This window comes from Copadichromis virginalis, linkage group LG9 (assembly GCF_057382275.1).
Source record: "Copadichromis virginalis isolate Kocher_CV1m ecotype Utaka linkage group LG9, C_Virginalis_male_GT1.1, whole genome shotgun sequence".
NCBI lineage: Eukaryota > Metazoa > Chordata > Actinopteri > Cichliformes > Cichlidae > Copadichromis > Copadichromis virginalis.
In genome coordinates this window covers 30,814,429-30,839,442 of record NC_140626.1, presented here as the reverse complement: position 1 = coordinate 30,839,442, position 25,014 = coordinate 30,814,429, and the positions used below count along the sequence as shown (strand labels likewise).

At 34.6% G+C, this 25,014-nt stretch overlaps 1 protein-coding gene across 6 annotated transcripts; it reads left to right on the top strand.

The window, feature by feature from the left end:
• Window positions 1-540: 540 nt before the first annotated feature.
• Window positions 541-24,992, top strand: LOC146702179 (NACHT, LRR and PYD domains-containing protein 12-like). Of its 6 annotated transcripts, XM_085468720.1 has the most exons (11): window positions 541-574; window positions 757-820; window positions 2,884-3,037; window positions 4,346-4,431; window positions 6,955-8,731; window positions 9,305-9,478; window positions 10,837-11,004; window positions 11,592-11,765; window positions 13,746-13,916; window positions 22,912-22,984; window positions 23,405-24,992. In XM_085468720.1, the coding sequence occupies exons 2-11, from the start codon at window positions 799-801 to the stop codon at window positions 23,495-23,497; spliced, it is 2,892 nt and encodes a 963-aa protein (XP_085324846.1). In that variant the 5' UTR covers window positions 541-574; window positions 757-798; the 3' UTR covers window positions 23,498-24,992. The 6 variants fall into 6 exon arrangements, with proteins under 6 accessions (XP_085324846.1, XP_085324849.1, XP_085324845.1 ...); XM_085468723.1 differs by lacking the exon at window positions 22,912-22,984 and having other exon boundaries at window positions 23,405-23,476; XM_085468719.1 differs by having other exon boundaries at window positions 6,958-8,731; window positions 22,912-23,467.
• The last annotated feature ends 22 nt before the right edge of the window (window positions 24,993-25,014 follow it).

Below are 25,014 nucleotides of genomic sequence, written 5' to 3'. Positions count from 1 at the left end.
AACAGGTGATCCAGGTGATTAAAAGATGTATTTTTGTCTGCTTATTTAGTTGGTTTTTGTTTTTTTGCCCTTTATCCCCGTCCCTCTTTCCCACTGTTTTTCTTTCCCTCTTTCTTTCTCCCCTTTCTTTTCCCCAGTCAAGTCTGTCCCGTATTTAGCAAGTGAAAATAAAATAAAAAAACAATAAAAGGTGAATCAAATGGACCATTACGGCAAGGCTGGGATGGTCCATTTGATAAAGTAAATCCGTTGGGCATCTTTCTTCACCTTTAGACAATAATTCTGATGGCAAAAGAACCAAACGGGCAGGCAAAAAAAAAAAAAAAAAAGCTGAATTCATTTTTTAAATAAATTAATGAAGGATATGATAGAAAAATAGTGACTGTAAAATGCATTTTATATATTATTAAGTAGATTCTGAAAAAAGTATAAGTCTCTTGCTAAAGGGAGTGCCTGAGGAAATATTTGTTTTTGTGTTGTTGGACGTCAGAAGAGGATACAGGCGTAGTTTAATGTTCACTCACAGCAAACACACCCCCACAGAGAGAGAAAGAGAAAGGATAAACTGACGCAGGTAAGCAACCACAGTAGGATCCTGACTATTGTTACTATTATTAATAGTAGTATAGGAGTACTGCTACTACTACTAGTAATTAGTGGTACTAGTATTGATTTTTCTCCCAAATGTGTTTTTAATTTTGCTTGTTGGACTATCTACCCACTCAGTAAAGGTGCACTTTCACTTTATGTTGTCAGCACATCTAATCAGCCTTCATTTGGGTCCACAGCCAGTAATTCATGACAACTCTACTAAAATACAGTAAGTATTTGTACTTCTTTACTTCCCATTATTATGACAACATTTGCTAACATCCCGTCTCTAAATAAGACCTAAATTACAATAATTAAAAAACATAAAAAGTGAACTGCACTAATGTTCAGACTATGTTTAAATGCTTTGCAGTCAGTTTAGCTCTTTGTGGGCTCTTAAAAATAAGATTCAATAAAAGTGCGTACAGAGACAGAGAGACAGAGAGAGAGAGACAGAGAGAGAGAGACAGAGAGAGAGAGAGAGGCCGTCTGATCTGTTGTAAATGGGAAGGGAAAACTGGCAGATATGGGCCCCTATGGCCCATATCTGCATGGCTGAGCTCTGCTAAATAACGCTCACTGTATGGACTAATAACATCCAAAGCGGGTGCACAAACTGAGCGAGTGTGTGTTATCTGCTTTATGCTCTGTGCTGTGTGGAAATGGTTCAACAGGTATAAAATATATACACAGTGTGCTGACTGTAAGACAAATTGTTGATTCTTTTCCACACATAGGAAGAACATTTAGGATTGTGGTCGAACTGGTTTTCTCCACTAGATCATTAAAACAATAATCATGCTTGACAAGTGACACAGACCATGCAAATGTTCTTTAACAGTAAGATTTTAATTTCAGGCCTGTTGATATGTTTGGACCTACAAACAAAAGACTGTTAAACAAACAGCTCCTTAGAACTACTGTCACGGCCACTTTTATCCTTCAACATACTGTGAACTCGCACGAGCTTTCTAGTAATTTCTTTAAATTATTGCCTGGAATAGTTTTCAACTTCCAAGCTCTTCTTTTCAGTTTGTCTTCCCTTTTCTCCCTTGTCCATCAAAGTGATCTCACTCTGCTTCAGTAATGTTGAGGTCTGGGCTCTGGAAAGGTCAGTCCATGGCATCATGAAGCCTGCAGTGGCTGGTCCGTGACCCTAGATCAGACTCAATTTGAAAAAAGAGTGAAAACAAAAGATCTGATCCTGTCTGACTGTTTGTGTTGGGACCTTGTGGTGACAGGGATTTGCTACAGCATCACTTTCAGATACTCTTCATCTTCTGTAGTTTCCTTTTTTTGTCCTCCATTTGTGCAGTTTCCACGTTTCTTTTCAAGGGTACACTGGACACTATGTTAAGATATGCAAAATTCAGGTTTAAGATTTAGGTTCAGTTAATAAAATTGGAATAATTTAAGTTTTTGTGATAGTGTGGCAGGCTGCCAGTAACAAAGTCCCCCAGATACACTTTAAAAAAGTGGTTCTTTGCTAAGTCTGGTTTATCCTTCTGCTTTTTAACCAATTCAAATTAAATGTCTTAACCTTGTTTTTCAATTAGCAAAAAACTGTCATGCGATGTGAAATTGGACAAAGAAGTTGATGAGAGTGAAAAAATGATTTTTAGGACACTCAGACTAAACATTGCTGGCATAATGTTCGCTTAACCAGCTGTTATTTTTCAGCTGGGTTGTTGTCCGGGTTGTAGTATTTGCAACACCATAAACATACATGTTTATGCACATTTTTGTGTATTAGAGCCCCGACTTCACTTCAGAAGATAAAGATTGAGGTGAGGAGGAAGAGGATGACAATTTGTTGGTCAGTATATCAGTATACTGTCAGTCGTCTCTTTTTTGTCCCATGTTTTCTTGTCTTTGGTAAAGGGAGCCCGTTCTCAGATGATACAACATCGGTATGATTCATATCTTGAGTCTGAAGGTTTTCCTCTATGGTCTGAACACCTACAGGTTTCTTCTTCTCTGACTTTGGCATAGTACCTGCATGGCCGGTCTCTAGGTACATTCATAAAATGTGATTGAAGTAATGATACTGCCCATCTCAGCCAATGTATTCAACACGGCAGGTTAACATAGCAGCATCCACAAACTAGTGCCTGCTCCTGAAAACTGTCTTCAGATTTACCAGATGAATTAAGTTTCTCTCTATTCCCTGTGTATCATGACGATCTGGTTTTAGTTTACATGACAATTCTGAAATTGGCTCAGTGGAGAAATCTGACCGTAACTTAATAACCTCTGCTAATGTGAACTCACTGTTTCTGGTTTACCTCTCAGACTCACTTTCAGAAGTTCACAAGATGAACATTTGTGTTGAGGAAGAAAAGAGTGGAGCAGAGTCTGCAGGATCCAGCTGTCCTTCTATGAGAAGTGACAGCTCCAAAGTTGATCATTTAAACTTCAGGGATGAACCTGGACCCTCAGACACAACGTAAGACTCAGTTTCTACTAAGATTTTCTCATCCTCCCTCAGTGTGTAACCACGAGTCCATTTAAATTTGACCTTTATGTGAACAGTACACCCTATTAGTCCAGTTCTTACTGAGGTCATTTTTATTTTCAAATTAAAACGGTTTTAGCACAAGATTATAATATATTTTATGTTAAATGTAAATGTTTATGTCAGCAACATCACTACATAAACAAGTGTGAGTAAAATAAATGATCCTCACATACAAAATACTGAGTGAAAGACAAAGGAAGCATTAAGAGGACTAATGCTGCTAGTATACAACGAAGCAACTCCCCACAACTTTGTTTCCAAACATATAAAATATTCACAGTCAGCTTAATCAAATGAAATTCAGCTGTTAGTTGAAGTATATCGTCTTCCCTACTGCTTTTTACGCTAGTGAAAGACGATGCAAACTCTGTGTTTGTGTGTGTACGTGCGAGCACGTGATTACCTGTGTATTTATGTGAGTGCACGTGAGTGAGTGTGCGTGTGGGTATGTGAGTGTAACAGTTAAAACACTGTGTGTGTGTGTGTGTGTGTGTGTGTGTGTGTGTGTGTATGTGACTTCCTGCCGGTCATAAAAGTAATCTCCCCTCATGGAAGCTAAACCAAATTCCTCTACAAAAAAAGTTAACAGATTACAAGCACTGAGATCCCCACTCTGCATCCACTGGGCCATTGGCCTCTTGTTGTCTTACTTTTACAGATAAGCATGTGGAGAGTCTCCTGCAAACCTACTTCTAAGTTATGACAATTATGAGCTTTTATTAAAGGCACAAGCATCAGCAATCCCCAACTGTAGCTTCCTGTCTCCTTTTATGACAGCAGACCCCCAGTGTCCATAAATTCCTTTCCCTCTACACAATTACACACTCTCAGGTCTACAACTAAGCCAAACTAAAACACACAGACAAATCCTTCCCTATTCCTCTGATCTGCTGGACCCTCTCATCTAAGAAAATTTAACACATTCTATTATAATAATTATTTTCTTGCACTCACAATCACTACACCTGGCTGAGGTTGTAGTTGTTGAAAACTGGACACAGATCAGTGTTAAGTAAGACAGGCTGACAGGGAAAGCACTTTATTACTGTTGATGAAATCAAAAGCAAACATCACATTGATGATTCAAGCTCTAGTTTTCTTCATCTTAAAAAGTATTTCCCTTTTCTCGTTCCTCTTTTGGCCATCACACCGTCTGCACAGTGTTGTCAAATTTTGATCCATTTTTTAAACTGATAAACAACAATTGACTTTAACAATTAAAAAATGTGTTCACAGAGAGAGGAAGGCGATCTCAGAGGATCCAGTGTCTACCAGCCATGGACCAGAAAAATCCAGGACTGAAGCACAACTGCAGATATCCAGTAAGAGCAGCTGTCTATAAAGTAGGATTAAGCATCCGCTTATTCATGGACTCATTTCTGAGAAAAACTGTTACAGTCAGAGTTATGTAATACATCCTCGGTACTTAATATGGCATAGGGGAGGGGCCGAGGGAAGTGAACTGAGTTTTCCAGGTGGAACTGTCGATCTTTAATAAGTGTTATTGTGTAATAAAGACACACAGGCTTTTATTGGCAAGTTGATTGAAAATAATTAAAAACAAACTGGAGCTGCAGAAAAAGAGTTAAACCAGTATTCTACTACCAAATATTATAATAATATATCATAATAAAAAGGTAATATTGGCTGATTTTTTAACATGTTTAGATAGTATTACTATATTATAAGGCGTGAATTAATCCTACATTGCTCAGGGATTAGATATTTAAAATAAACAGGACACCAGAATAAAATGTCATCCAACTCCCACTTTCCCAGTTTGTGGTTTGCACAACACCAGGATCCTGCCCCACCCCCGTCACTGACTGACTTCTAACAATCCAAGGAGTGAAAGCACGTGCAGTGAATAGCACCAAGCTGCCCACTTACATACTGAAAAATTAAAAGTTTTGACAGAGTGTGATGTTCTTTGACCATCAGTTTTACAGATACAGACTGCCCTAATAAAAAAAAATGCAGGATTACAATTTGTGTAACAGTTTGGCACACACTGGAATACTTGTGTCTATCTTTAGAAAGAAAGCACTACAAAATTCATTGATGGTGGATAGCTGTATTCTGAGTACGGCACATCTCTAATCCCCTCTCCTAAACTGAAGTGCTTAATTTTTGGATGAATTAGCCACATTATATAAGGATTATCTGAAAGTATAACTAACCATAACCACCAGTTCTCTCTTCATATGTACAATAATAAATCTGAGTTTTACTGAGTTTTTCTCAACAGAGAGGTTCTATTCTGCTTTCTCTGTCAGCTGTCATATGACTTGATGAAAGTGCTTAGATAAGGACTTCATTTCCCATAAACATTTGCAATATTTTTTATCAGCGACATTTCAGTCCACATTGCATAACAGTTGTTGGTGGTAATGCACAATTTCATTGTTTGGCAACTGCCAACAAAGTAACAAGAATAAGACACTTTGCAGGCCAAACATTACAGTTAATAGAAAAGATGATCTGATAAAGGTTCACAGTGAGCTCAGACATGTGAAATAATAAAATGGAGACAAAAGAACATTGTGTATCAGAGACAAACATCATAAATCATCCTAAACAAGAGCCACAGACTTTGACCAACAGCCCACAGTAGGTTTTTCTGTAATTACGCTTCCCTAATTTTCACACGAATTGCTCAGCAGATTCACTTGCTGAACAAAAACAGAAAAAACAAACAAAACAAAAACAAAACAAAAATAAAGACAAAACACACTTCTGCCAAGAAAAGCTGAGCATGTTCTAGAAAGCAGGTTTAGTAAAACTTTAAGTTTGTTCCTGCTTGAAGAAGGAAGCTCTGGTTTTCTGTTCCACATTTCCTCATTCAGACAGTCAATATTAAAGCTTACATCAAAACACAAATTTGAACGAGTTTATGTCTTTACAAACACATACGAACAGTAGAATCCCAGTTAGATTTTAAATATGTTTTATATTTAACAAAACCACTTTTTATATCAACCTGCCATCAATGTAAAGGCAGAGACAAGATCTATAGACTGCATCTCTGTAATTTTGTGACCAACAAGGCAAAAGTTAGATTTATAATTGCTGCATTCAATCATTTACTATACATTACAATTGTGATCCCAGTTTGAATACAACTATGGCATCAGAGCTCCGGTGACGATAGCTTTTTTCATTATCCATGAAATTCATAGTGAGCATGCTCTGAACATTTTGTTGTCATTTAACATGTTAAAACATGAAACATATACATTACTGGGATTAATTTAGCAGGCCAACATTAGAATAATAACAAATAGAATAACTTAATAATTTCTCTGACAAAACAGCTGATCAGAGTTGGTTCATTGACCTCAGAGTTTATTGTTGGACTCGTTTAGTTAAACATGCTTTTGGGAACAGGTCACTGCACAGCTGACATCAAGCTGCAGCCAGAGTAGTAATCATAATAATCAGCAGTAATTATCATCATTAGCTATAACACACAGACTATTTCAAAATTTGTCATATGGTGTAAAAACTTTGCTAATTACTACTGATGAAAATCAGACTGTTTCTGCTCCTTCACAATAAAGGTTTTCACACATGGAAGCTTTTACTGTCAAATGGAAATGCTGTGTTGTTGTAAGCTGACTAGCAGACGTTGTTATTTCTTATTAAATTGTTCTCCACATAAACACAGGAACACATCTCGAGGGTCTGAGAGAAAAAAAAACTTATCTAATGTGTTCTTAAAAATGTCTAAAAAAAATCAAAAAATCTCAAAAATTCTTATTGCAAACCATTTAAATAATGTTATGGTTAGATGTAATAAAAGTATAACTGTTTTCTTTTTTGTTATATTTGCTCTTTTTTAACAGCAGATGTTGGTCTGCAGGAGATTTTAAATGAACATAAAATACATCTAAAGAGACAATATGAACGTGTGACTGAAGGATTTGGTGAATCAACAAGTGGAACCCTCCTCAACAGGATCTACACTGAGCTTTACATCACAGACAAACAGAGTGAAGAGGTTCATACTCAACATGAAGTGAGGCAGCTGGAGACAACTTCACAAACAGATACCGTCCATGCCCCAACAATCAAGTGTCACAAACTCTTTGAAGTTTTACCTCACCTGAAGAGACCCATCAGAGTGGTTCTGATGAACGGAATTGCTGGCATTGGAAAAACCTTCTCAGTGCAGAAATTTATTGTAGACTGGTCAGAGGGCTTGGAAAACCAAGACATCAACATAGTGATTCTGCTTTCATTCAGGGAGTTGAATCTCGTTAAAGATGAGCGGTACAGTCTTCTGGAGCTGCTCCATGTTTTCTATCCAACATTACAGAAAGTCACCACAGAGAAACTGACTCTTTGTAAACTTTTGTTCATCTTTGATGGCCTGGATGAAAGTCGACTTTCACTGGAGTTCACTAACCGGAAGATTGTTTCTGACATTACTCAGACATCATCAGTCAATGAGTTAGTAACAAACCTCATAGAAGGGAATCTGCTTCCCTCGGCTCTCATCTGGATAACTACCCGACCTGCAGCAGCCAATCAGATACCTCCTAAATGTGTTGACAGGGTAACAGAAGTGCAAGGCTACACTGATGCTCAGAAGGAGGAGTACTTCAGGATGAGGTTTAGTGAGAAAGAGCTGTCCAGAGTTATCTCCCACATTAAGAAATCCAAAAACCTCAATGTCATGTGTAAAATCCCAGTCTTCTGCTGGATCACTGCCACAATCCTTGAGTACATATTGAATACAGACCAAAGAAGAGAGCTACCAAAGACCCTGACTGACATGTACTCGTACTTCCTACTGGTTCAGACAAAAAGAAATAAACACAAGTGCCAAAAAGAACATGAAACGAGTCCACAGGAGCTGACGGATGCTGACAGGGAAGTTCTTCTGAAGCTGGGGAAGCTGGTGTTTGAAAATCTGAAAAAAAGAAACATCATATTCTACCAAGAAGACCTGGAAAAGTGTGGTCTGGATGTCACAGAGGCCTCAGTTAATTCAGGGGTTTTTACTGAAATCTTTAAAAGACAGTGTGGGATTTTCCAAAAACCAGTCTACTCCTTTGTTCATCTGAGCATTCAGGAGTTTCTGGCTGCTGTTTACACGTTTCACTGTTACACCAACAGGAAAACAGAGGTACTAAAAGAAGTCCTGGGGGAAGAATATAACGAGACATCTCTGGACATTTTTCTGAGCAAAGTCATGGAAAAGTCCCTCCAATGTAAAAATGGCACTCTGAACTTGTTTGTTCGCTTCCTGCATGGCCTCACACTAGAGTCCAACCAAAGACTCTTAGTAGGTCTACTGAGTCAGACAGAGAACAACCCAGAAGTTATCCAGAAAATCATCAACAACCTAAAAGAGATGAGACGTTCTCAAATTTCTCCTGACAGAAGCATCAATATCTTTCATTGTCTGATTGAGATGAATGACAGCTCAGTGTTTCAGGAGATCCAAGAATTCGTGAAATCAGAGACAAAACTCTGTGAGATCCACTGCTCAGCTCTGGCCTACATGCTGCAGATGTCGGAGGAGGTTCTGGATGAGTTGGACCTGCAGAAGTTCAACACATCAGATGAAGGACGACACAGACTGATCCCAGCTGTGAGCAACTGCAGAAAGGCTCTGTGAGTCCTGTTGTGATCATTAACACAATTAATCAGATTAGATCAGTAGTTCCCAGGGTGGCTGTGGCTACAATGTAGCTTGCCATCACCAGTGTGTGAATGTGTGTGTGTGAATGGGTGGATGACTGGATGTGTAAAGCGCTATACAAATACAGGCCATTTACCATTTACAGGTGAATCTTTCCATTAAACTGACTTTATTCAAAATCTTCTGGAGCCAAATTAAAAACAGGAAACAGTCCAAATGTTTCTCTTCTTTAGTTTATAATCTAAAACATTGTTATAGAAAAGGTGAATGAGGCAGGTTCTATAAAACACTTTGAGTAGAAAAACTTTTACTCAAGTAGATTAGCAAGGTCCTATATAAGAATGAATCCATTTACCATTGACGAGCATCAGATTTCACTGACAAAATGTGGACATGATCATGGTTTAAATGTAACACAATTTTGTTTTCATCTGTATATTACATATGAAATCCCTTTGTTTTGTCTTCCTATTCACTAAGTCTGTGTTTACAATGCAAAATTCCTGCTTTTATAATAACATATTTGATGTTTTCTCTTGTCACAGACTAAAAGCTTGTCATCTCTCAGAGACTCACTGTGAAGTTGTGGCCTCAGCTCTCAAATCCGACAACTCCAATCTGGTGGAGTTGGACATGACTGGAAACAAGTTGCAGGATTCAGGACTAAATATTTTGTCTGCTGGACTGTCGAGTCCAGACTGTCGACTAGAGACTCTGAGGTGAGTTTGCTGACTGGAGCTGTTGTTGTTTAATCAAAGATCTAAGTTTTACACTCTTGGTTAATAAAGGTTCACAATTTGTATGAACAAAAATATATAGAAGTGTTATTGATTTCAGAAATGTTTGCTTTTCCAAATGGCTGAATGATAATTTTTACTTTTAGCTCCAAACAGACGTGACAGACTTGAGCAAAGTTAAGTTAAAAGCTGACAGAAGTCAGGTTATGGTAGAGAGATATTTTTACAGTTGTTCAGCCTCCACAGGTCAAACTCAGTCAGTCAGAGAAGATGAGGTGATTGGTGATGAGGCGTTAGGGTCTGTGTGGGGTGTCAGTCACTCTGATAAATAGCAGATAAAAACAGGCTACAGAGATTTTGACAACCCACACAGCTGCTTTGGTGATGTATGTGTTAAAGAAAACAGCAGCCTGACACAGTCCGGAACATAACAGCAAAGCAGGATTCTGAATGTATGTGAGGATTTTTTAAAAACAGCTGGAGAAGAGAGAGGCTTCTTAAAAAGACTATAAGAAGAGGGAAGCTGAGAGTTTTTTTTTAAAGTTTCTGTTCCTCTAAAAATGATCCTGTTTTAACTCATTTTGAGTATTACAGCACCAAATATCGCTTATGTTGTTGTAAAGCAACATAACAACACAAGAAGTCATAAAAAAACAGAATATCTGCATTGACAGCAGACTGAAAGCTGCCTTTACCAGCCCAATATAACCTCACTAACCAGGCAGACAGACTACCATGGTTTGTGAAGTAGTGCCTGCCTAGAGTCTAAGAGTATAGTTCTAAATCATCTGTTCTGTAGATAGAGAATATTTTCAGCACTAAATCTTTAAAGAAAAACTACTGACCAGTTTGAGTGTAAAGAACATTTTATAAAGAGTTGTCAGTCACATTCTTCAGCAGACCATTTCAGGCTCTCATGAACTCAGACGTTGAGCTCAGGTAATGTCACTTCAGTTCACTTCAGGTTTAGAGCTTCAGTCTAGTGTAGAGATTAGGACTGAAACCGTAATAGTGTTCATGTAAAAAATACTAATGAAAAAAGATCAACTGACCACTGTTTCTATTTTAAGAATAAAGGAAACACATTCAGATAACTCTGTCATGTTGGTACTTTGACTTCTGCTCAGCAGACAGATAAAGTCACGTGGTCAGATCCAGCTGTTTCAATATTTATTTAGTGTCCACCATTCTTTAACAGTTTTGTACTTTGAAGACTGATATAATAATGCTTTTAGAATGATGTAATAATGATTTTAGAATCCATGATAAAACTTCTGGGCGTTAATCTTGAAGAGAACCTCACTGATGACTGATGTCTGCATTTTTCATTCTTTATTCAGGTTGGAGAGCTGTTGGTTGTCAGATATCAGCTCTCTGGCTTCAGCTCTGAATTCCAACCCCTCTCATCTGAAATATCTAAACCTGAGCTACAACAACTTGGAGAATTCAGGAGTGAGGCATCTTTGTGGTTTTCTGAAGAATCCCCACTGTCTATTGGAGACTCTGAGGTTAGACACCAAATTTTAACTGTGCTTAGATCCTAATCCCGGATAGTATAGTATTTATAGTCTAAGTATAGTATAGTGTCGATTAACAAACATCTTGGGAACATAGTTTGTACCAGGAATTTTGGCACATTTACAAACTGACACTGCTGAACAGTGACAGTAAACTAGATGAAGCAAAGATGACGAGTTATTTGTGTCAGAAAGCACAAAGAGCCACTGCAGAGCTAAAATTGTACTTTACACCTTCACTGGGGTTTGTAGTGCTTTCATTTCAGTGTTGGAGTTTGTGATCAGTGCCTAATTTAACACATTTAGTTATTTTAATGAAGGTATTTGCCACACACAGTTACAGTGATCTAAGAATGTTTTCACCAGTGAGGAATGACTGACCAGCAGTTTCAGAGGTAGACCTGCATGACATCTAGAAAAAGCAAAGCAAAAAACCCCCAGGAGAGCTAGTGCCAACTGCTCACCAGGACTATCCTAGCTCAGTGCTGACCTTCTTCAGCTCCTGACATATTATGACACTGGATGCTTTCAAGCACAGACTCTTAGTAATAAACACTTTTTAAAAATTCCTTATGCAGATTGCAGCGCTGCAGTTTGTCAGAGATCAGCTGTGATCATCTGCTTCCAGCCCTTCAGTGCAACCCCTCCCATTTGAAACATCTGGACCTGAGCACGAACAACCTTCAGGATTCAGGAGTGGAGCAGCTGTGTGTTTATCTGAAGACTTCAGATTGCAGACTGGAGACTCTCAGGTCAGACACCATGTTTTAGTTGTACTTACATATATATGATGTGAAAGCTGGCATTAACCTACACATACATACTGACATTAACCTAATTAACACTTTAACTGTGGCAGAACAATGGTTCACATTTCAAACATTAAAACTGTGTTACTCATCTTAAGACAAACAGCCCTCATCTGGGTTCCACCCTGATTAATGAAAGAAATCTCCGTCCGTGGATCGGGTTTCCTTCGAGACATGGGCAGCGATAAGCAGAGTTCATCCTTTAACATAAACAAAATTAAAATATTCTCATGCATGATCAATGGTTAATCACGGTACCAGCTGGAGTACCGGGAGCAGTTTGGAAAAACAAGAAGACGCGGAGACTGTTCTAGGTGTCATTCCAAACTGACTCAAAGGTTTATTCTCTGTGCAACAGTTTTATAGGCAGACAAGTTTCAGTTCAGACCCTGCCCACTGGGTGGGGTGGCGTCCTGACAGTTAAATTCCTTTGTTCAGCAAGGGCAATAAAAAAAACACTCACAAAAACAATAAATCTTTACCGAGATCTCCTACATCCTGAGTTCTGACACAAAAACCAGATGGTCTTCACATAAACATTTTCTGCATGGTAAAGAGTGATTTGTTGGTGTTTTTCCTCCAACCTTAGTATACACCATAAATCTTGAGTTAACAAGGCAAGAGAAAATAACAGTTAGCATAAAGAGCTTTGTTAAGTTACAGAATCTTCAGTCTAATATTATCATACAGGTCCATTAAACACTAGACATTTAGAATCCTTTAGTGATATAAGTTTGCACATGGTAGAATACTGCATGTAGTTATTTGCATCTAGGAAATGTTTAACCATATATACCCAGAGGCACATAATCAATTGTGTGTGTTCTTTAGCAGGCTGCAAGCTTGAGGTACACTGAGGAATGCACTATCCCAGTTTAAGTGCCTTGTTTACATATAGATGAACTGTTGGATTTTCCAGGCCAGCAGGCCAAAGGAAATGCCCGTGGGGTTACAAGAAGAGGAGATGAAGTTTTAAAACAAAGGACATTGCAGAAACAGGGTCCTTTGTATAATATCACTATAAAACAATATCCTGTAAATGCTAACCGTAGTGCTAAAATTCACAACAATTAACATTATTGCTATCAACTCTTGGTATACAACACATTGATTAATCATTTACAGTTAACTCGTTTTCATGGTACAAAGGTCATGACACACAGGAATCTGTGGAACAGAAACAGTTTGTGGCAGGAATCATTGCACAATTACAAATTGTACTGCTGAATGGCATGCTGGGTAATGCTAGCTATACAGGTCTGTCAATAGTGGCCAAAGAGTCCGTTGCTACAAAAGGTTTTTCAATCAGACTTGTTTTTCTCTCATTTCTGGTCATGCTGCTGCTTGTGTGTTGAAAGACAAAGACAAAGTTTAGGTGGGGTTCAGGGAGATTTGAGTTTAAAAAAAGTATTATTAATTGATTTAAATAACAAGGGATAATATACAATATTACTATAAATGTTGCCATTTGATGCATTATATCAGAGTTTATTGGCAGGTTACATCAAAAAAATAACACATAAAAAAATTGCCAGCTTTTAAAATGTGTCTGGTATAAAAGTGTCCTCAAATATATACATTTCTTTCAAACTAAATCTTTAAAACTGAAGCAATGTAAATACTTTTTTCACAATTTTGATCTAAAAATTAGGATTTTTGTCAGAATTTCATACCCCCACTCTCCAAGACCCTATTTTTTTCTTTTTTCTTCAGTGAACAAACAGCATGTCATCAGTCAGATTATTGAGAGCTCTTTTTTTCACTTGTACCTTTTGTCTGAACCTCCATCCTGTTGGCTCAAACTGTTTGGATTTTACATTTTTTAAACTTGAACATTTCAAATCTTCTGAACAAATTATCAAACCTTAAATGATTTTACCACAGATTTCGCCTCATAAACTTACATCTTCTATCTTCATTCAGGTTATGGGGCTGCAAGTTGTCAGAGACCAGCTGTGATTATCTGTTCAAAGCTCTTCAGTCCAACACCCATTTGAGAGAGCGTGACCTGACCTTGAACAACCTGCAGGAATCACATGTGAAACAGCTGTCTGAGCTTGTGGACAGCCCACATCACACACTGGAGGTTCTCAAGTGAGTAGAGGCTTGGACTCAGTCCAGGCTGCTTTCCCAGTATAACACAGTGTGAAATCAGTGATCCAGTGTTTCTTGTACATCTGCAGTCTTCTTAACTCAGTGAGGCTGTAAGAAGAGAACAGTGGCAGGCTTCAATATTCGACAGAAAGACAACAGACATCCAATCAAATGACACAGAAGTTTGTGATCATGTGTTTGAGTTGATGTGACGATAACTAATGTTCACATCTACAGAGAATAAATGGATTTGTAAGGGTGTCAGCTGGAAACAAGCTTTATTTCCTGTAGACATGAACACAGAAACATCAAATCACACAGGTGTATTAAATATTTTACAGAATATTTTATTTATTTTTAGAGGAAGAAATTGTCAAGAAACAAAACATTCTACAAAGAAAACAACCAACTCGCCTATCATGGAAATCCAAAATGATGCAGGAAAATTAGTCAAGAACACACGCACAGAGATATGTTGGAAGCAGGAAGCAGGCAGGATTTGTCAGTCTTGACAGGTCCCAGTTTATAGCCAGACCCATTTAATCTCGAACCAGTGGTCAGCCTTCACCTGTAAATTACATTAAACTGCTTACTAAATGAACACCACTGCTCCAGGTGTGGAGAAGTAAATGCAGTACACAAAATTATGACCTGGGTCATAACCTCCAGGAATCAAGATTGCATATGTCTTACTGTCAGTGCTTTCATTGACATTTGTTCAGTAGTAGCCTCCATGTATATTAGTAAGCTGATATTTTAGCAACAGGTAAGAAGTTCAACAATACACAGCAACCTTTGGTCTTAGTGAAACAAGAGAAAATCCATTTATTGGCAGGAGGCACATTGCTTCATCAGCTGACTGGTCTGTTCATTCTAATTCCGTTGTTTTCATTCAAATTCTATTCATTTCATTCTAATTCCGTTCTTTTCATTGAAATGCTGTTGTTTTCATTCTAATGCTGTTGTTTTCATTCTAATTCTACTCTTTTTTATTAAAATTCTATTGTTTATTTTAGAATTCTGTTGCTTTCATTCAAACTCTGTTCTATACGTTCTAATTCCGTTGTTTTCATTCAAATTCCGTTGTTTGTTTTCAAATTCCGTTGTTTTCGTTCAAATTCTGTTGTTTTCATGCAAATTCTTTTGTTTTTGATCAAATTCTGTTCTTTTCATTCAAATTCCATTATTTGTTCTAAAATTCTGTTGTTTTCATTCAAATTCCGTCGTTTTCATTTTAATTCAGTTGTTTTCTTTCTAATTCTGTTGTTTTCATACAAATTCTTTGGTTTTGATCAAATTCTGTTGTTTTCATTCAAATTCTGTTTTTTTCATTCAAATTTCATTGTTTTCATTCAAATTCTATTCTTGTCATTCTATTTCCATTGTTTTGATTCAAATTCTGTTCTGTTCATTCTAATTCCATTGTTTTGATTCAAATTCTGGTCTGTTCATTCTAATTCCGTTCATTTCATTGAAATTTCATTGTTTTCATTCAAATGCTGTTGCTTTCATGCAAATTCCATCGTTTTCATTCAAATCCCATTGTTTTCATTCAAATTCCATTGTTTGTTCTCAAATTCCGTCATTTTCATTCAAATTCCATTGTTTGTTCTCAAATTCCGTCATTTTCATTCAAATTCCGTCGTTTTCATTTTAATTCCATTGTTTTCATTCTAATTCTGTTGTTTGTTTTAAACTTCCATTGTTTTCATTCAAATTCCGTTGTTTTTGATCAAATTCCATTGTTTGTTCTCAAATTCTGTCGTTTTCATTCAAATTCCATTTTTTGTTCTCAAATTCTGTCGTTTTCATTCAAATTCCATTTTTTGTTCTCAAATTCTGTTGTTTTCATTCAAATTCCGTCGTTTTCATTTTAATTCCGTTGTTTTCTTTCTAATTCTGTTGTTTGTTTTAAACTTCCATTGTTTTCATTCAAATTCCATTGTTTTTGATCAAGTTCTGTTGTTTTCATTCAAATTCTGTTGTTTTCTTTCATATTCCATTGTTTTCATTCAAATTCCATTGTTTGTTCTCAAACTCTGTTGTTTTAATTCAAATTCCGTCATTTTCATTTTAATTCAGTTGTTTTCATTCAAATTCTGTTCTTTGCATTCTAATTACATTGTTTTGATTCAAATTCTGGTCTGTTCATTCTAATTCCATTGTTTTGATTCAAATTCTATTTATTTCATTCTAATTCTGTTATTTTCATTGAAATTCTATTCATTTCTTTCTAATTCCATTCTTTTCATTGAAATTCCGTCGTTTTCATTTTAATTCCGTTGTTTTCTTTCTAATTCTGTTGTTTGTTTTAAACTTCCATTGTTTTCATTCAAATTCCATTGTTTTTGATCAAGTTCTGTTGTTTTCATTCAAATTCTGTTGTTTTCATTCATATTCCATTGTTTTCATTCAAATTCCATTGTTTGTTCTCAAACTCTGTTGTTTTAATTCAAATTCCGTCATTTTCATTTTAATTCAGTTGTTTTCATTCAAATTCTGTTCTTTGCATTCTAATTCCATTGTTTTGATTCAAATTCTGGTCTGTTCATTCTAATTCCGTTGTTTTCTTTCAAATTCTATTCATTTCATTCTAATTCCGTTCTTTTCATTGAAATTTCGTTTTTTTTCATTCAAATGCTGTTGTTTTCATGCAAATTCTTTTGTTTTTGATCAAATTCTGTTCTTTTCATTGAAATTCCATCGTTTTCATTCAAATTCCATTATTTTCATTCAAATTCCATTGTTTGTTCTCAAATTCTGTTGTTTTCATTCAAATTCCGTCGTTTTCATTTTAATTCAGTTGTTTTCTTTCTAATTCTGTTGTTTTCATACAAATTCTTTGGTTTTGATCAAATTCTGTAGTTTTCATTCAAATTCTGTTGTTTTCATTCAAATTCCATTGTTTTCATTCAAATTCTATTCTTGTCATTCTAATTCCATTGTTTTCATTCAAATTCTGGTCTGTTCATTCTAATTCCGTTCATTTCATTGAAATTCCATTGTTTTCATTCAAATGCTGTTGCTTTCATGCAAATTCTTTTGTTTTTGATCAAATTCTGTTCTTTTCATTCAAATTCCATCGTTTTCATTCAGATCCCATTGTTTTCATTCAAATTCCATTGTTTGTTCTCAAATTCTGTTGTTTTCATTCAAATTCCGTCGTTTTCATTCAAATGCCGTCGTTTTCATTTTAATTCCATTGTTTTCATTCTAATTCTGTTGTTTGTTTTAAACTTCCATTGTTTTCATTCAAATTCCGTTGTTTTTGATCAAATTCCATTGTTTGTTCTCAAATTCTGTTGTTTTCATTCAAATTCTGTTCTGTTCATTCAAATTCCATTTTTTGTTCTCAAATTCTGTTGTTTTCATTCAAATTCCGTCGTTTTCATTTTAATTCCGTTGTTTTCTTTCTAATTCTGTTGTTTGTTTTAAACTTCCATTGTTTTCATTCAAATTCCGTTGTTTTTGATCAAATTCCATTGTTTGTTCTCAAATTCTGTCGTTTTCATTCAAATTCCATTTTTTGTTCTCAAATTCTGTCGTTTTCATTCAAATTCCATTTTTTGTTCTCAAATTCTGTTGTTTTCATTCAAATTCCGTCGTTTTCATTTTAATTCCGTTGTTTTCTTTCTAATTCTGTTGTTTGTTTTAAACTTCCATTGTTTTCATTCAAATTCCATTGTTTTTGATCAAGTTCTGTTGTTTTCATTCAAATTCTGTTGTTTTCATTCATATTCCATTGTTTTCATTCAAATTCCATTGTTTGTTCTCAAACTCTGTTGTTTTAATTCAAATTCCGTCATTTTCATTTTAATTCAGTTGTTTTCATTCAAATTCTGTTCTTTGCATTCTAATTCCATTGTTTTGATTCAAATTCTGGTCTGTTCATTCTAATTCCATTGTTTTGATTCAAATTCTATTTATTTCATTCTAATTCTGTTATTTTCATTGAAATTCTATTCATTTCTTTCTAATTCCATTCTTTTCATTGAAATTCCGTCGTTTTCATTTTAATTCCGTTGTTTTCTTTCTAATTCTGTTGTTTGTTTTAAACTTCCATTGTTTTCATTCAAATTCCATTGTTTTTGATCAAGTTCTGTTGTTTTCATTCAAATTCTGTTGTTTTCATTCATATTCCATTGTTTTCATTCAAATTCCATTGTTTGTTCTCAAACTCTGTTGTTTTAATTCAAATTCCGTCATTTTCATTTTAATTCAGTTGTTTTCATTCAAATTCTGTTCTTTGCATTCTAATTCCATTGTTTTGATTCAAATTCTGGTCTGTTCATTCTAATTCCGTTGTTTTCTTTCAAATTCTATTCATTTCATTCTAATTCCGTTCTTTTCATTGAAATTTCGTTTTTTTTCATTCAAATGCTGTTGTTTTCATGCAAATTCTTTTGTTTTTGATCAAATTCTGTTCTTTTCATTGAAATTCCATCGTTTTCATTCAAATTCCATTATTTTCATTCAAATTCCATTGTTTGTTCTCAAATTCTGTTGTTTTCATTCAAATTCCGTCGTTTTCATTTTAATTCAGTTGTTTTCTTTCTAATTCTGTTGTTTTCATACAAATTCTTTGGTTTTGATCAAATTCTGTTGTTTTCATTCAAATTCTGTTGTTTTCATTCAAATTCCATTGTTTTCATTCAAATTCTATTCTTGTCATTCTAATTCCATTGTTTGTTCTCAAATTCTGTTGTTTTCATTCAAATTCCGTCGTTTTCATTCAAATGCCGTCGTTTTCATTTTAATTCCATTGTTTTCATTCTAATTCTGTTGTTTGTTTTAAACTTCCATTGTTTTCATTCAAATTCCGTTGTTTTTGATCAAATTCCATTGTTTGTTCTCAAATTCTGTTGTTTTCATTCAAATTCTGTTCTGTTCATTCAAATTCCATTTTTTGTTCTCAAATTCTGTTGTTTTCATTCAAATTCCGTCGTTTTCATTTTAATTCCGTTGTTTTCTTTCTAATTCTGTTGTTTGTTTTAAACTTCCATTGTTTTCATTCAAATTCCGTTGTTTTTGATCAAGTTCTGTTGTTTTCATTCAAATTCTGTTGTTTTCATTCATATTCCATTGTTTTCATTCAAATTCAATTGTTTGTTCTCAAACTCTGTCGTTTTCATTCAAATTCCGTCGCTTTTCATTCAAATTCCATTTTTTGTTCTCAAATTCTGTTGTTTTCATTTTAATTCCGTCGTTTTCATTTTAATTCCGTTGTTTTCTTTCTAATTCTGTTGTTTGTTTTAAACTTCCATTGTTTTCATTCAAATTCCATTGTTTTTGATCAAGTTCTGTTGTTTTCATTCAAATTCTGTTGTTTTCATTCATATTCCATTGTTTTCATTCAAATTCCATTGTTTGTTCTCAAACTCTGTTGTTTTAATTCAAATTCCGTCATTTTCATTTTAATTCAGTTGTTTTCATTCAAATTCTGTTCTTTGCATTCTAATTCCATTGTTTTCATTCAAATTCTATTCTTGTCATTCTAATTCCATTGTTTTCATTCAAATTCTGGTCTGTTCATTCTAATTCCGTTCATTTAATTGAAATTCCATTGTTTTCATTCAAATGCTGTTGCTTTCATGCAAATTCTTTTGTTTTTGATCAAATTCTGTTCTTTTCATTCAAATTCCATCGTTTTCATTCAGATCCCATTGTTTTCATTCAAATTCCATTGTTTGTTCTCAAATTCTGTTGTTTTCATTCAAATTCAATTGTTTGTTCTCAAACTCTGTTGTTTTAATTCAAATTCCGTCGTTTTCATTTTAATTCCGTTGTTTTCATTCAAATTCTGTTCTTTGCATTCTAATTCCATTGTTTTGATTCAAATTCTGGTCTGTTCATTCTAATTCCATTGTTTTGATTCAAATTCTATTCATTTCATTCTAATTCCGTTATTTTCATTGAAATTCTATTCATTTCTTTCTAATTCCATTCTTTTCATTGAAATTCCGTTGTTTTCATTCAAATTCTGTTCTTTTCTTTCTAATTCCATTGTTTTGATCCACATTCTGGTCTGTTCATTCTAATTCCGTTGTTTTCATTCAAATTCTATTTATTTCATTATAATTCCGTTCTTTTCATTGAAATTTCGTTTTTTTTCATTCAAATGCTGTTGTTTTCATGCAAATTCTTTTGTTTTTGATCAAATTCTGTTCTTTTCATTCAAATTCTGTCGTTTTAAATCAAATTCCATTATTTTCATTCAAATTCCATTATTTGTTCTAAAATTCTGTTGTTTTCATTCAAATTCCGTCGTTTTCATTTTAATTCAGTTGTTTTCTTTCTAATTCTGTTGTTTTCATACAAATTCTTTGGTTTTGATCAAATTCTGTTGTTTTCATTCAAATTCTGTTTTTTTCATTCAAATTCCATTGTTTTCATTCAAATTCTATTCTTGTCATTCTATTTCCATTGTTTTGATTCAAATTCTGTTCTGTTCATTCTAATTCCATTGTTTTGATTCAAATTCTGGTCTGTTCATTCTAATTCCGTTCATTTCATTGAAATTTCATTGTTTTCATTCAAATGCTGTTGCTTTCATGCAAATTCTTTTGTTTTTGATCAAATTCTGTTCTTTTCATTCAAATTCCATCGTTTTCATTCAAATTCCGTCGTTTTCATTTTAATTCCATTGTTTTCATTCTAATTCTGTTGTTTGTTTTAAACTTCCATTGTTTTCATTCAAATTCCGTTGTTTTTGATCAAATTCCATTGTTTGTTCTCAAATTCTGTCGTTTTCATTCAAATTCCATTTTTTGTTCTCAAATTCTGTCGTTTTCATTCAAATTCCATTTTTTGTTCTCAAATTCTGTTGTTTTCATTCAAATTCCGTCGTTTTCATTTTAATTCCGTTGTTTTCTTTCTAATTCTGTTGTTTGTTTTAAACTTCCATTGTTTTCATTCAAATTCCATTGTTTTTGATCAAGTTCTGTTGTTTTCATTCAAATTCTGTTGTTTTCATTCATATTCCATTGTTTTCATTCAAATTCCATTGTTTGTTCTCAAACTCTGTTTTTTTAATTCAAATTCCGTCATTTTCATTTTAATTCAGTTGTTTTCATTCAAATTCTGTTCTTTGCATTCTAATTCCATTGTTTTGATTCAAATTCTGGTCTGTTCATTCTAATTCCATTGTTTTGATTCAAATTCTATTCATTTCATTCTAATTCTGTTATTTTCATTGAAATTCTATTCACTTCTTTCTAATTCCATTCTTTTCATTGAAATTCCGTTGTTTTCATTCAAATTCTGTTCTTTTCATTCTAATTCTATTGTTTTGATTCAAATTCTGGTCTGTTCATTCTAATTCCGTTGTTTTCTTTCAAATTCTATTCATTTCATTCTAATTCCGTTCTTTTCATTGAAATTTCGTTTTTTTTCATTCAAATGCTGTTGTTTTCATGCAAATTCTTTTGTTTTTGATCAAATTCTGTTCTTTTCATTGAAATTCCATCGTTTTCATTCAAATTCCATTATTTTCATTCAAATTCCATTGTTTGTTCTCAAATTCTGTTGTTTTCATTCAAATTCCGTCGTTTTCATTTTAATTCAGTTGTTTTCTTTCTAATTCTGTTGTTTTCATACAAATTCTTTGGTTTTGATCAAATTCTGTTGTTTTCATTCAAATTCTGTTGTTTTCATTCAAATTCCATTGTTTTCATTCAAATTCTATTCTTGTCATTCTAATTCCATTGTTTTCATTCAAATTCTGGTCTGTTCATTCTAATTCCGTTCATTTCATTGAAATTCCATTGTTTTCATTCAAATGCTGTTGCTTTCATGCAAATTCTTTTGTTTTTGATCAAATTCTGTTCTTTTCATTCAAATTCCATCGTTTTCATTCAGATCCCATTGTTTTCATTCAAATTCCATTGTTTGTTCTCAAATTCTGTTGTTTTCATTCAAATTCCGTCGTTTTCATTCAAATTCCGTCGTTTTCATTTTAATTCCATTGTTTTCATTCTAATTCTGTTGTTTGTTTTAAACTTCCATTGTTTTCATTCAAATTCCGTTGTTTTTGATCAAATTCCATTGTTTGTTCTCAAATTCTGTCGTTTTCATTCAAATTCTGTCGTTTTCATTCAAATTCCATTTTTTGTTCTCAAATTCTGTTGTTTTCATTTTAATTCCGTCGTTTTCATTTTAATTCCGTTGTTTTCTTTCTAATTCTGTTGTTTGTTTTAAACTTCCATTGTTTTCATTCAAATTCCATTGTTTTTGATCAAGTTCTGTTGTTTTCATTCAAATTCTGTTGTTTTCATTCATATTCCATTGTTTTCATTCAAATTCAATTGTTTGTTCTCAAACTCTGTTGTTTTAATTCAAATTCCGTCGTTTTCATTTTAATTCCGTTGTTTTCATTCAAATTCTGTTCTTTGCATTCTAATTCCATTGTTTTGATTCAAATTCTGGTCTGTTCATTCTAATTCCATTGTTTTGATTCAAATTCTATTCATTTCTTTCTAATTCCATTCTTTTCATTGAAATTCCGTTGTTTTCATTCAAATTCTGTTCTTTTCTTTCTAATTCCATTGTTTTGATCCACATTCTGGTCTGTTCATTCTAATTCCGTTGTTTTCATTCAAATTCTATTTATTTCATTATAATTCCGTTCTTTTCATTGAAATTTCGTTTTTTTCATTCAAATGCTGTTGTTTTCATGCAAATTCTTTTGTTTTTGATCAAATTCTGTTCTTTTCATTCAAATTCTGTCGTTTTAAATCAAATTCCATTATTTTCATTCAAATTCCATTATTTGTTCTAAAATTCTGTTGTTTTCATTCAAATTCCGTCGTTTTCATTTTAATTCAGTTGTTTTCTTTCTAATTCTGTTGTTTTCATACAAATTCTTTGGTTTTGATCAAATGCTGTTGTTTTCATGCAAATTCTTTTGTTTTAGATCAAATTCTGTTCTTTTCATTGAAATTCCATCGTTTTCATTCAAATCCCATTGTTTTTATTCTAATTCTGTTGTTTGTTTTAGTAAAGTGTTTGTGCAGCAAGGAAGAATTCAGGCCTCTCAGCGGTTAAGCTCCACTGTAGACTTGTCTGAACAAGTCAGTGCTGCCCTTAATAATATTAATAACACCCAAAAATTTGATTCTGTTCATCTTCATGTAGCGTTTTTAGTGGGAGAAACATTTCATCACTTGTTCATGTGACTTCTTCAGTCTCAGCTGACTGCAGGTTTCCCCAACCTTATAAACAGGACATTTGCACAATCACTGAAACTAGCACCACTGAACAATGGGCTACGAGGTCAGTTCCTTAATCATTAATGTAAATTCTCTCTCACTGAAAACACCACGTTCAGATGAACAGAATCAACCTTTTGGGATGTACGTACCTGGATGATTGAGCATGCACCAAGAAAGATCAATAATAGTTAATACTGGATGTGCTTTAACACTGAAAAATGATGAAGACAGTCTCTGCAAACACTCATTTATCTACTCTGCCCTTTCTTGTCTTTGCAGACGGAAGGACCCATAAACACAGTTGTTTGTCTTTGTTGTGTGTGTAGTGTGTGTGTGGTGTGTGTGTGTGTCCTGATGGTCCAGAGAGGTTGAAACACCAGCAGCTTGTGTGTAGTGATGCTGTGACAGGGCCAGGCTACAGGGAGGTGGAGTGGACAGCAGAGCTTCATCCAGCAGTGACAGAAATCAGACGTGCAGATGGCTGACAGTGCTGTAAAAATGCTCTGAGAGCTCCTCTGTTAGACACCATGTAGAATCTATCGTCATCCCTTTGTGTTCTTTCATCACAGTGTCTTTTTGCAGACACTAGGTTCAGTTTTATTTTCTTTGAAAAGTTACCTAAATACATTTTAATATCTTTTGTACAATTGATGTAATTTTAAGTTATTTATCATGGTTTTGAAATCTATCGTGTGACAATGACTTCAAGTATCCTTCTTGAAACAGTAAATTTTTTTTTCATCGACATAATCTGTATAGTGCAACTGATCAGGTAAAAAATGTTCAATAATTGAAAAAAGATAGATTTGTTTTATACTTTCTAACATAATAACTGGGATCATGTGATATAAACACTATTGTAGAGAACTGCAAACTGTCCAGAGTTTGGTGTACTATATATCTTCAGTAATTTAGATAATGAAAGTATCCAGTGGTTCAGCAGATGAAGTGCAGGAGGTAGAGGTTTTTTCATGGATGCTAAATCCATCAGTTGTGTTGTTACTGTTAGAGATGTTACACAGTCATGTGACTTCCCAGGGTGAAGACAATTGGCAGCAGTCTGAAGTTTGAAATTCCTCAGCTGATGAATAAGGCTACGTTCACACTGCAGGTCTCAATTCCAATTTTTTGATCAAATCTGATTTTTTTTTGTCTGATTGTTCACACTTCAAATACAATGTGACAGCAAACGCGCTCTAGTGTGAACAGTTCACGGCCCTCAAACCGGCCCGCGTGTGCAAAAGAAGATGTCACACACAACACGCTCTGTTTGCAGAAGTAAAAATGGCGGCTACAGAGCCAGTAGGTTGTTCAGCAGTCTATCAATTTCTGCACAGTCTCAACCGACAGAATTTTGATAAATTAATTACAGAAAGGACACTGAGAAAAAAGAGAGCCCATGCTTTAACAATGGCCTTGTTTGCAGCAGTGGCTGCTACCTCCATGCACAGGTATATATTGACACGGAGTCGGAACCAGGAGTGGTGGGACTGGTTTGTCTTCAGATATGTATCTGATTCAGTACCACATATGAAAGTGACCCAGGTCGGATTTGGAAATATCAGATTTGTGCTGTTCAAACTGTCAGACCATGATCGGATATGGGTCGCATAGGGTCAAAAAGTTGGATTTGATGCGCTTTTGCCTGCAGTGTGAGCATAGCCTTAGTTATCTGTCAATAATGAACCTTAATGTTTTATATGGATAATAAGGATCAATAAATGTGTGGATTTGACTCAAAGGAATGACTCTGACTCATGGAACGACTTCCTTCCTGCTTTTCTGTCATGTCGATCAAATTCAGACCTCTAGCTTAATTAGTCACCCACCACCACAGCTTTCCAATTAAAGCTCAACATTCCTGCTTCAGCCAGTCCACAAATTTTAAT